The sequence below is a fragment of the Aspergillus tubingensis genome, assembly GCF_013340325.1.
Source record: "Aspergillus tubingensis WU-2223L DNA, scaffold_4, whole genome shotgun sequence".
Lineage (NCBI taxonomy): Eukaryota > Fungi > Ascomycota > Eurotiomycetes > Eurotiales > Aspergillaceae > Aspergillus > Aspergillus tubingensis.
Genome location: NW_023336278.1, coordinates 1,818,309 through 1,830,225, shown reverse-complemented (window position 1 = coordinate 1,830,225; position 11,917 = coordinate 1,818,309). Strand labels below are relative to the sequence as shown.

Sequence of the window (11,917 nt, the reverse complement as noted above, 5' to 3'; positions counted from 1 at the left end):
ATCTCAGTCACACCATCATCTTGACCGAGATACCATGTCACTTGACGGTTCTAATGACGGGTGGTCCCTTGAAACACGGATTAGGCATGTTCGGTTATAGCCTCATTTATGATACATGATGTAGTGTACACTATGGCAGCTTCCAGATAGATTTCCTGGACAGCTCGACATGGCCTGGTCACAAAGCCATTTTGCTGATGTCGTTATCTCAGAGCGGAATCAGACGATGACGTGCGCTCGGCCGGGAATTTGACCTAAATTCACAGGCCTTCCATGGGCCTGGTCGGTAGATAGGTCTTCGCCTTGCTCACCTTGGAAATATTCTCACTCCAGGCGCCAAGCAGCCAGTCTGACATGTTAGTTTGGCAATCAATTTCTTGTCCTTGTGCTCCTCCCTTATAGCATGCTCTTCCTCCACGCTTTCGTAGCTAGCGCTTCTATCTTCTCTACTCCCAAGGCACCTCGGACAGATTCGTCATCCAGGGCTTCCATTACAGCCTCACCCACAGTATCCACCTGGAAGGGTTTCGTGACCATAGAGCCCAGGAAGTCCAGTCTGTTGCCCAAAAGCGCATTGACCTGAGAACCGACGAAGCCACCAAGAGCAATGGGGAGTGTGAACTTCCTGCTTTCATCGTACATAAACGGGGCTCGCACAAAGACACTCCGCAGCTCCGGTAACTTCGCTGCGATGATGGATTCCGCCTCTCTCTTCGTTGTGATATATCGACTGGGGAGAACTGGCGCGCCTGAAGCAGCAGAGATGTAAAGGAAAGTCGGGACATGTTCGTTAAGGGTTTCTTGCGCCAATGCGACCGCTAAAATGGACGGTAATCAAGATGTTAGCAATCAATCCATCCCAACATAACCTGCGATCGCACGAACCAGAATCGCGATTCATGAGCTCATATGTAAACTGCCCATTGCGCTCTTTCACTTGAAGAGGCTCTCCCTCCCGCCTTTGCAACGGATCCTGACTGCCTGGTTTTGACGCCGCAAAAGCCTTTTGCAATCCGCTAAGGATTGGTTCTCGTCCTTGCACCACCCCTTTGTAGTCCGCCTCCAGGAGGATTCCCATACTATGGACGACGGCGTTCGCACCATTCAGAAAGGGCTTGTAGGTTTCCGGCTTAAGCATATCTGCCTTAGCCCATTCGACTGAGCTGGCCCAGCTTGGACGACTGAGAGAACCGGTGACGGTATCCCATCGCGGTTCCCCGGAGCGACTAATACCAGTGTATGATTTAGATGAATTCTATAAGATATCAAGATCAATAGCGATCGTACCTGAGCGACGTAACCTCCCATCCTCTAGCGACAGCAGATTTGCAAATCCTCGAACCTGTCCAGGAAACAAGCTGTTAGCACTGAATGCTCAAGCGTCCAGCTGGTAGGTACATAGACTGCCTGCATCACATACCCAAGAAGCCGTTTCCACCGGCGACAACCACCCTTTTTGCTGCCATTGTAGGGTAAAATCAATTAAACTCGAAATGAATGTATTTTGATTTTGTGAGAATCCAGATACTGAAGTCAACGAAACATTTTCGTGAATTCCAAATCGCCGGAGCTCGAACCCGGAGGAAGCAACGACCGCCCGCCGCAGCTCAGCTTCCGCCGGATTCCTTATCGTATCACCCGCCTCCGTCACGTGCAACTGCAGAGATTCCGCGGCCTGGATCGCGACAAGAGCGACACTGTAACTACACACCCCTCTCTTAACTATCGATATATTCTTTTCTCGCCCGGTATCCGCATACGTCCTGCTCATCTCAAATCTCTTATATTGTCAGTCTTGCAGCATGCCATCAGCGACAGGAACCAAGCGCGTCAGAGTGAGTCCATCCCTCCCAGATCATACAAAACCTGGCCGACCTACTAACCTATCACGACTATACAGGGCGTCTCTGTCTTCCGGCCATTCGGTATGCCTCTATTGCCAATTATCTTCCAGCTCTCAAGTCAAGCCCATCCTGACAAGCCATGACAGTCTTTGGCAGTGAAGCCCAACCCTTCGACCCAGCCAAGAAACCTCCCCACGTCCCAGCAGACCACACGCACCAGTGGCGCGTATTCGTGAAAGGCGTCAACGACGAAGACATCTCCTACTGGCTCAAGAAAGTACAATTCAAGCTCCACGAGACTTACGCCCAGAACGTGCGAACGATCGAACAGGCCCCCTTCGAAGTGACCGAGACCGGATGGGGTGAATTCGAGATCCAGATCAAATTATACTTTGTTCCGGAGTCAACCGAGAAGCCACAGACCCTATGGCATAGCTTGAAGTTGCATCCGTACGGGCCAGACGCGGAAGCGAAGAAAGAGCGCCGCGAGCTGGTGATCAGCCAGAACTACGAGGAGGTGGTGTTCAATGAACCCGTAGAGCAGTTTTATGAGCTCTTGACGGGTGGCGCCGGGGCAGCAGGGCAGCCGCAGAAGGGGAAGAGTGGCAAGAATACCAAGCAGTCGCAGCAGCAGCAGAAGGGAGTAAGAACGGCTGAGATTCCGGCGAACTCGTCCGCGGAGAATCCGTATAGTCGGACGACGGAGAGTAGTGAAATGGATCGGTTGGGGGAGGCGAATAAGACGGTTGAACGGATGATCAAAGAGGAAAGGGAACGGTTGATTGAGCGGGAGAAGAAGTTGGCGGAGCTGCGTGCGAGTGAGGGCGTTCCGGCTACTACGAAGAAGCGTTAAGTGCTGAGAACATTGGGATGTGGATGTTTGGATAACACGTTCTGAGACGTGCTTTACTCGCGTGTTGATACGCTTCGGTTGACCGGCTGGCATCCTTATTGTCCGGCGAGATATGGGATCTTCCTACTGGCATTGATAAACCAGGGTTCCCCGAAGTACTCCCTTTCTAGGGTGGGATAAGGCACATCATCAGTAGCCTATGGGAACTACAAAGGGCTCATAGCCCTGGTATGCTGAGCCCTCGCTGTAGAGCTACTTCCAGATCATTGCCTTTTTGACGGAATTGCAAGGGCGTAAGATCTACACGATTTGGAAGCCTACAGTGAACATTTCCGGTTCACTACTGTCATGATACATTTGACGCACACATAGTCAGCCCTAGGAGCAACACATACAAATTCAAAGCGAAAATAATCATGCTTCTTAAATCTTCGATATCTTCACGTGCTTCATTGAGACCCGTATCTTCTAGCTACTTTGAAGTTCATTATGTACTTTCACTGCATATGAGCCACAGCTGTCCACACGGTCTGGTCCTGTTTGACCCGTCTAACAGCCACCCCAAATATCATCGGATGTAAAGCACAATGCATTGGAGACGCCGCCTCAATTAACAAGTACCGACTTCTGGTGGGTCCATCAAAAATCACTCTTCAGCGTCAATAACAGGAAATAGGGACGACATTGAACCCTATTCACTCAAGCCAAGGTCAACTGAATCATATCAAGATAGGGGTGCGATTCAATGGCTCACGAGAAAGCCATACCCGCCCTTTTTGTTGAACTGCAGTGAGCCTACTAGCTGAGGCAAGCGTAGCTGTAAGGACGGCTTCGCATTGCCAAGTTTGAGGAGACCGAAAGGAAGGCCTACAAGGCGTATTTGAGAGCAAGCTCGAGTCCATAGAATTAGCCGTGAGCAGTTACAGGCAGGATGATGATTCCAGTGCTGCAAAGTCTGCAGAATGTGCATCGCAGCGACACCCGGAGTAGTAGTGGCGTGGACCATAACAATGCAGCGAAGAAGGTAGTAGCGCTCCTCCAGCAAAATTTGGAGATCCTCGGGAGATTGCACATTCATGGGTAATCAGACTCTGATCGGTCATCCCACTGAGGAAAATCATGTGAAGTCAAGGTCAGGCATAGGACCTAGAAGCAGCGGCTCGCTGCAGGTTGGGTCAATGTACGCGGATAACAGCCCCGGCGAGAATATGCCTTGTGCGTCAGTCTCCACAGGCCTGGATGTGTCATTGCTGCTAACAACAGAGAGCCAAGCATTATTTTCAGGTGGAAAGCTGGGACCATTTCTTGAGGCTAGAGGCACAGCGTTGCTGGTTTGTGGATATCGAGACTCAATCCAGGCCGTAAATGTTTCTGCTGCTACGCTCCGGAGGAAGTAGTGAGCTCGATTTGCGATGGGCCACTTCTGTTTCAGTGTCTTTAGACAGCCTAGAACCAAGATTATCCGGTTACAGTGATGATCCGAGCATTCTGAGGAGTGGATACGGCTTGTGGCAAGCTGAACCATTCCACAGAGTACTAAGCTGAACACGACAAATGGACTGTATCTCTGCACGCTGGGGCGGACTGAGAGAAGATTGGAGAGTTGTTTGGATGCCTCCGTAGCTTTGATATCATGAACATGTCGGGTGAAGGATGGCGAAAGCCGAGATGGAATCACTGGACAAATCGGGCACTCTGTTTCTGGACAGACGGGCCGAAGACTGCTTCTTGGAAGATGCAGGAGCATTGCAGCAAAGTGAATAGTAGTGTGTGCCTGGAAAAGTATTTCATCGACGCTGCCGTACGTATCCACGATGTCGACTTTGTTTGGTGGAAGGTGATTTGTCCAGCTGACAAGCGCATTTTCCACAGCTTGTAAGTGATCCCGGTGTGTTTCTGGCAGGCTATTCAAGACCAATACCCGTGCCAGGATGCATACCGCTTCGATGCGGTAGCTGAAGGATGAGTAGCTTGTTTCTTCATCAGCGAAGATGCGTTTGTTGAACCCAGCAAGAGTGGGAGGCGATGGTATGTTGGTGTAATTGGCATATACGGACTCCTCGCAAGGCAAAGCAACGTCGTAAGGAACACCGCTGCATCGCAAGACCACTCTCTTCTGCAAAGCTGCCATGTAGACATCGACGATAAAAAGCTCCCACCAAGTCCGGCGCAGGCTCTCAGCTTCCACGGCATTGGAAGACGTGGACGCAAATTCTTGTCTGTACATTCCTAGTTCCAATGCAATGTCGACAGCTTGGGAAAAGGATGTGTGAGCTTGCGAGCACTCGCCACGAGCGCATGAAAGTATCGAATAAAGCAAAAGTGCCTGAACCTTGCATGGCGTCCTTTCTCCATCAGCGCCTAGTTGCACACTGGCCATATCAGGGAGGGAGCCAGTAGACAAGAAATGGCCACCTATGAGTGTGACGACTTCATGCAGGTACGCTGGGTACTTTCGTTCTTCATACAAGGGCGCGGGAACCAGGATTGGATGCGCGGAGTGAAAGTTTTCATAATACAGGCGGACTAGTCGAGCATCAGAATCTGCAGCGTCTTGGACTTGGCCTTCCACGACTGGGCTGATGCGCTGGTTCTGCTGACCAGAAACAGTCGAAGAAGCATCACGCCCACTCATATCGGTAGGGTGAGGTGACAAGAGCAGGTCTGCGGAAGATGCATCGTGATGCTGCCGGAGTGCTTCACGGGTTTTCCGTCTCCCTCCACGTCTAGAAGGAAGATAGTTACACTTTAGTCGGTTCTGTAAGCAGCGAGAGCAGGTGGGGGTTTGGGCGTCGCATTTCAGATGCTGCTTGCGACATTCCGTACAGGCCAGCGGTGACGGACGAGTCATGTTCAGTACTCTGGTTGGACGCTCTCGTTCATCCTGACATAAATTTAAAGAGTATGAGTAGTAGTAGCATATTATGAAGACAAACAAACGACTGTTCCGGGGGTGATGAGACAGAAGAATCCAGCTGGCGTCGAAGCAGATACAGTCATGGAAATGCACACTTTATGGTCCATGCCTACTCGGGTAAATGCAGGCTCATAAGCTCACATGACTAAGCTATTTTCATACACAATTGGAGTAAAGAAGCAAGTAACTGTCGCCACTTCATATCATTACGAAGCCCATCAATTTCACTTTATCACTTAGAAGTATACTTTATTCTTACGTGAGCGCATCTGGAATGCAAATTCAGACTACCTTCTATGGAAAAATATCTTTACTATCCAATCTGCATCAACTACCTCGAAGAGTGGCAGTCCTTCTAGAAAGACACTGAACTGGGTATTACTATGCATGGCTTATTCGCCTCAGACTGATCCAGATCGCTGTGATACAATTATGCCAACAGTAACAGTCTCTGGGATCTCAAATTCCAGGTCCGCCAAATCCCAGTCTAAATGCATACAGGTTAATCAACGCTAGTCATGAATCATAGCGAGTGTCCTGCACTCGTCTGTCCTTGTCCAAATTCCCTTCTACTCGATTAAGATGCCTGATAAACATGGCTGCTCCGTCCAGTGTCGCGATCATAGATGTTGTACCCGAAGTCCGCAGCATTAGGCGGCGTATACACTGAAGACGCGTCAGACAACTATAACTTTCCTTAGGATCGAGGCCAACTCACAGTGCAAAGAAACAGCAACTTGATCTTTCTGTGGGTTCATGACCCTATGCAGTCCGATCTGGTCACAGATATACGCAACTTCGTCGGTCCTGTACGTTGTCTCTTGCTTGACCGTCAAAGGGGCATCATGGCCTCGTTCGGGATCTGGCGTGTCGTATATCACTTCATTCAGTTCTCCCCCAAGAATCTTCATGATGCAGTGCGCATCGGCGTGATCATGGATGGGCGAGCCTTTTTGAGGGTTCCAGACCAGAACCAACTGTTGGCGTGTTAGTCGTCAGGGACCATAACAATCTCCAAACTTATGACTGACCAGGTTGGCACGGCCATTGATATCCTCCACCAAGTTGCGAGTATAGTTCTTGCTCACGTCGTTGCGTGCGAACCGCGACCAGTCTTTAGGGTTGGAAGTGTATTTAGACATGAAGGCAATCAGAACCTTGTGGTCAACATTTTCTCCATCAATGCCGCGAGAGCTACCCAGGTAGCCTCTTAGATCATGTACAAGCTGCTCAAACGTATAGTTGTCCTCTTCGACCAATAACGGAGCCGAGTCCTTGTTCAGGTGGGAGGTAGTATAGCTGGCAGCAGAGCCAGGGAAAGTTGCAAGCATTGTAGAAGCCATTATTGTCACCAAGATGTTAAAGTTGAAAGTTGAAAGTTTGGTACCTATTAGAAGTGGAACATGGTCTTCCCGTTGTTCCTTTATACCTGAATGGAATTGTGATATTGGTAGCTTTAGATAAAGTCCCAGCTCCGTACTTTGTTCAACACACAGCTTTTGGATGGCCGACAAGTTCAATCGGCGACCGGGGAGACACCTATCGGCGATTGCGAATCATCCAATGAAAGCGCCCCGAACAACCATCAGCCAATAAAAAGCTCCCATTAATCACAGAGCAAGCATTCAGTAACCCCTTGAACAACCCCCGGAATCCGATCTACACACCGCGTGCGACAGACAAATGTCCAGCTCAGGATCTTCCTGAAAAGGCTCATGACGACGATAACCAAGTTCTAGGCCACTTGACCGCGCATATCATTACGTGGAGGTTTCGATCCTTCTGTCACAAAGAATGCCCAATCTAATTTAATTAATACCATGATACTATACACAACTAATCTATACAAACCTGCGCATAACCATCCTCAACCTATCAACAACCCCCAGAACAGCCCGCAAACCACTACCCCCGATCCTAGCCGACGACATAGACATCGTAGATACACCTCGCCTACCAGTACCACTCCCCATAACCTCGGGAACTTTCACAGGCATCCAAAGAAAAGCCCTCCGCCGATTCCCCGTATCACCCCAAAGCAATCTCCCACCCCGAACATTAACCTGCAACGAAGGATGCAAGAGACGAGGTTCACCCAACGCAGCATCCCTCTCCTTTCTCCATTTCACAAATTCCTCTTCCGCAGTCCCCTCCTTCACATGCTTATTCCCCTCTTTCTGATCCTTGACCGTCACAAAAGCCTTAGGCGCCCGATTAGTCGTAGAATCAGCAGGCGGATAATCATGCCCCGTATACAGCTTAACATGCTCCGGTAGCGCCAACAGCTTCCGCATAGTCTGATACAAGGCGCGGGCATCTCCATGCGGGAAATCACACCGCGCACTGCCCACGTCCGGGTTGAAGATCGAGTCGCCCGTGAATACATTGCTGCCTATCATGTACCCACTGTGATCGGGCGTGTGGCCGGGTAGATGGAGGACTTGGGCGGTGATGCGTCCGATCTGGAAGGTCTCGTCATCTTGGAAGAGGTGGTCGAATGCGGTGTCTAGGTCGTTGGACGGGATGTTGTATCGTTGTGCGAATGTGGCTTGGACTTGGCGGATGCGGTGGCCGGTGCAGATGGGGACTTTGGGGCTTGATTCTGTTGATGACGAGGAGGAGAGTGATGAGCGCTGTTGATGATGGAGCTTGGTCTGGATGTAGTGGGCTGCGGTGAGATGGTCGGCGTGAGCGTGTGTCTCGAGGATTCGAGTGATGTGATAGCCCTTGGAGGCTGCAAGGTCAAGAAGTTCGTCGGCTGAGGTTGTAGTCACGGTGAGCTGGGATGGATCGAAGTCGAGGACTGGGTCGATGATCACGGCTTCGTGTGTCTCGGGACAGGCTACGATGTATTGCCATGTTGAGGTTTGTCTCTCGAATATGGGATGGATGATTGGTTCCATCGTATGGAGATGCTGGTGCCTTATCTCAGTTTTCTTGTGTAGATGTTGCGATAGTGATGTATATACTTCGTTCGTGCCGCTTTTTTTGATTTCATACAATGAATGACTCGATGTGTACGTCGGTTTCTTTCTAGAATATTTTCTCTTTTTATACGTAGAAACTTCTTACATATATCCATTTCTCTTCTCGGGCGAGATGCTAATACTATGACTCTATACAATTGCCATCTCAATCCCGATCCCCGATCCCCTACCTCGCCGACCTGAAGGCTTTTCAAGGTCCCCGGGTTCCTGTCCAAATTCGGTATTAATATATCCATCTTCCTTATCTTATCCGCCACTGCACCCAGAAAAGAACAACTAGAAAACTACCTATAAAGAAGCAGCCACAAGCCCATCGAACGCCATGACCACCAGATATACGTATCACCGCCCCAGACCACCTTCCTGGGCACTCAGGAGTACTTGAAATTCCTCAGATCTGCGACAACATATCTCACTGGCCGAGAATTGCGGTGTGCATCGCCATAATGGCGTTGATGGTGTGATAAGCCGGTCGCCGAACGGATAAGCTTCAATCGCCGATACCCTTTTTCGCGGCACACCCCTTGATTTTGTCTTGGTTGAGACCTGCCTGGTCGGAATGTGAGACTTGGATAACAGATCACAGGTCGGGGATTTTGCCCGGTCGAATTTGGTTTGTTAGGTGTTGATTGGATGGGCTGATAGGCTGGCTGGCTGTGTTCTATCTGGTAGCCAAGTTGCTGATATGGGAGGGCAAGGGGTTGCCCGTGGGAAAGGACAAGTTAGTGCTATGGGAGAGAAGGACGGTCACGAGAACAATGACCGCATAGGTTCCTAGTTGGGTTACTAGCAGGAGAGTAAAGGGGAGGTTCTTGGTCAGATGTCTCGTTCATCTGATATATTGGGAGAGGGCTGGTTGGTGCTTGATTTGAGAGGTGTATCATGGTTTCGATATGCTACGGTAGGGCTTTGTTGGTCGCCGAATCGGTGTTTATTTGTCTTTTCCTACTTAGTATAGGAAACAGTAACTTCATTCTTCCGGGACTTTCAATTGGCGGTATTCTGCGGATGTCAAGCATAATTGACAAGCTCACTTGTTGAGTTGGGATGTGAGAAGCTCGTTACGTATTGTAGGTGCTGCATGTGGGAGTTACTGATACAACAGTGTCCTCTTGTGGACGACTACAGGGGAGGTTCTAGCGCCATTCTCGAAGGAGACCAGTGGGTATCAGTGTCAAGGAGAGCTGGAAGATCGCTTGGCCTGGTTGGCCCCTTCTTACAGCTCTGCTTGCTTCTGTGTAACGGTACTCCTGCTTGCCGATAAGGTGGGAACAATGGCTGCATGGCCAATATCCGCAATAGAGGAAATGCATTGATGATTTTAAATGATTGTTCTGCTATTTATCACTATATTAATGGGTCTCCAACCACTACGGGTCCCGATAAACACAGAATAAATGATTCAAGTGTGCTTCTATCATGATGTAAGTGGAGTCAGATAGATGACACGCGATAAGACTCAGTTCCTGCGGATCCCCTCGGATATCATCGAAAGTCCAGCTTTCCCGCCATCCGTATCCGCCTCCGCTCCCGTCCCCGCAGACTGCCTGTCCTGAACATGTCCTATGAAGTAATTGTGCAGCAAGAAAATCGTCTAGCAATCATTCATAAGTCGGTAGTCGTGAGGGGTTATGAAATTCATGAAACGATTTGCTTATGTGGTATCAAAAGTCGCATAGCCAAAAAGTTCAATTGCATCGCTGCGGTTTAGTCGGTGTAGCTGGCTGTAGCCTTCGTCGTGTCCCTGGTCTGTTTAAGAAACGGTATCAGATCTGTCCCGCCTGTTCCCCTGACGCCGGCATTGAGTTTCTCATGAGAATTATCCACTAATGTCGACGTTGTCGTGGCCAGGTTTGTCCTCGAAGATACTTGGTTCGGCGGCGGAGTCCTTGCAGCCATGATGATGTATCGAGTCACCATCCGCACATGCTTATCGCGGAATCCCCCAAGTGACATAACCGCCATATTGTATGCATCCCTCAGAGCAGATCCTGGCTTGTGGCTCAAAACATAGGATCTCACATTGGACGTGCGGAGCATCATTTCCAAGAAGCGTCGGTGAGGGCCTGGCATGTAGTTTCGCATGTTCTGGGAATATACAGTCAGTATCGACATTGCTTGGTCTAGATAATTCCTTAGAGATCAACTCTTACCTGCATAAAACCAGTCATGACTTGAGGATTGATCTTGCCGTGAGGCTTGGTCTCTCCGGTGGCTGAATGCTCCACGCCCAAGAAAATGTCGAAGGCTTGGATCAAAGAACTCTGGGCATTGCTACCACCACTGTATTGGTGCCACTCGCCTCGGCCTTCTCCAATATCGTAGAATACACCATTTGGTAACCCAGCCGATGTCATGTTCTTACTGCCGGCCAAGTATGGGCGTAGTTGATGGTAAAAGACGGGTGGCGCACAATTTTCATACATGCGTTCCAAGAGGTCACCAAGTTCCTTCAGACCATAGTTCAGTTGCTCGAGACGAGAAACAACACGCTGGTTATCATCGACAGTGGCTCCATGCATGGCGTCCAGCATTATCTCGATGAGCTGCGCTCCCTTGGCCTCGATAGCGACAGAGAGAACGAAAAACCATTCTTCGTCCTTGGTGCCAGTAAACGAGGTCACCACTGATAGGTTGTCCGGATCCGTAACATCCGTATCAGCGGAGGGTACCGAAAAGTTCCAAAGATTGAGGGCAGCATAAGTGGCACATGGTGGTAGCTCTAAGTGGTTCGATACTTCGATGAATGGGCGTGAGATGCAGGGGGGTAGCACCTGTATAGTCAGTGTCAGCGAAGGCACGGGATATGTAGTGATAGACAAGAAAGGTAGTATTGAGATAAGGGGAGTAGTACATCTTTCGGCTTGTCACCACCCCAGATGTAGGCGTGTGTAAGGTAAGCAAGCACAACATATGCTCTCCGCCACTCAGGTTCTCCCCGCAACTTCTTCGTAGAGAGTATACCCAGGTCATCTACGGACCTCCTGATAGTACCTGACCGAATGAGCTCAGGCAAGTCTTGAGCGATGTCCTCCCATGGAGAATAGTAAGGGTCTTCCAATCTTCGTAAGGGAGGAACTTCCGGGAGGAACCCGTTCTGGAGGGAGACACCGTACTCAACAAGCGAAATTTCGGGTGTGTAAAGCATGTTAAGATGTGCAAATGAATATATAGCTTGATATACAAGACTTTGTGGAATAGTTCATTATGCAGGTAAGAGTAGATTCAAGTGTTTATATCGTATTCCCAAGGAGGGACGGAAGAAAGCCGGATCCACAGGGATCCAAACAGGGGCATCTGAATGAGCAAAGACAGG

The 11,917-nt window shown here is 49.7% G+C and overlaps 6 protein-coding genes across 6 annotated transcripts; 1 reads left to right on the top strand and 5 right to left on the bottom strand.

The window, feature by feature from the left end:
* Positions 1-396: 396 nt before the first annotated feature.
* On the bottom strand, positions 397-1,466 carry horA (ubiquinone biosynthesis protein COQ11; the record flags this gene model as incomplete). The annotated part of the gene is made up of 4 exons (XM_035498254.1): positions 397-818; positions 886-1,226; positions 1,288-1,342; positions 1,421-1,466. The coding sequence occupies 4 exons, from the start codon at positions 1,464-1,466 to the stop codon at positions 397-399; spliced, it is 864 nt and encodes a 287-aa protein (XP_035354147.1).
* A 336-nt stretch (positions 1,467-1,802) lies between these two features.
* Positions 1,803-2,697, top strand: yaf9 (YEATS domain-containing protein YAF9; the record flags this gene model as incomplete). Its single annotated transcript, XM_035498253.1, has 3 exons — positions 1,803-1,835; positions 1,901-1,925; positions 1,991-2,697. The coding sequence occupies 3 exons, from the start codon at positions 1,803-1,805 to the stop codon at positions 2,695-2,697; spliced, it is 765 nt and encodes a 254-aa protein (XP_035354146.1).
* Positions 2,698-3,814: 1,117 nt separating this feature from the next.
* AtWU_03139 (Zn(II)2Cys6 transcription factor) lies at positions 3,815-5,548 on the bottom strand (the record flags this gene model as incomplete). Its single annotated transcript, XM_035498252.1, has 1 exon — positions 3,815-5,548. One exon carries the CDS (start codon positions 5,546-5,548, stop codon positions 3,815-3,817), a length of 1,734 nt encoding a protein of 577 aa, XP_035354145.1.
* Positions 5,549-6,191: 643 nt separating this feature from the next.
* On the bottom strand, positions 6,192-6,957 carry AtWU_03138 (putative cysteine dioxygenase; the record flags this gene model as incomplete). The annotated part of the gene is made up of 3 exons (XM_035498251.1): positions 6,192-6,280; positions 6,333-6,591; positions 6,646-6,957. The coding sequence occupies 3 exons, from the start codon at positions 6,955-6,957 to the stop codon at positions 6,192-6,194; spliced, it is 660 nt and encodes a 219-aa protein (XP_035354144.1).
* A 498-nt stretch (positions 6,958-7,455) lies between these two features.
* AtWU_03137 (MBL fold metallo-hydrolase) lies at positions 7,456-8,517 on the bottom strand (the record flags this gene model as incomplete). The annotated part of the gene is made up of 1 exon (XM_035498250.1): positions 7,456-8,517. One exon carries the CDS (start codon positions 8,515-8,517, stop codon positions 7,456-7,458), a length of 1,062 nt encoding a protein of 353 aa, XP_035354143.1.
* A 1,791-nt stretch (positions 8,518-10,308) lies between these two features.
* AtWU_03136 (indoleamine 2,3-dioxygenase) lies at positions 10,309-11,749 on the bottom strand (the record flags this gene model as incomplete). The annotated part of the gene is made up of 3 exons (XM_035498249.1): positions 10,309-10,689; positions 10,755-11,375; positions 11,456-11,749. The coding sequence occupies 3 exons, from the start codon at positions 11,747-11,749 to the stop codon at positions 10,309-10,311; spliced, it is 1,296 nt and encodes a 431-aa protein (XP_035354142.1).
* Positions 11,750-11,917: the final 168 nt, after the last annotated feature.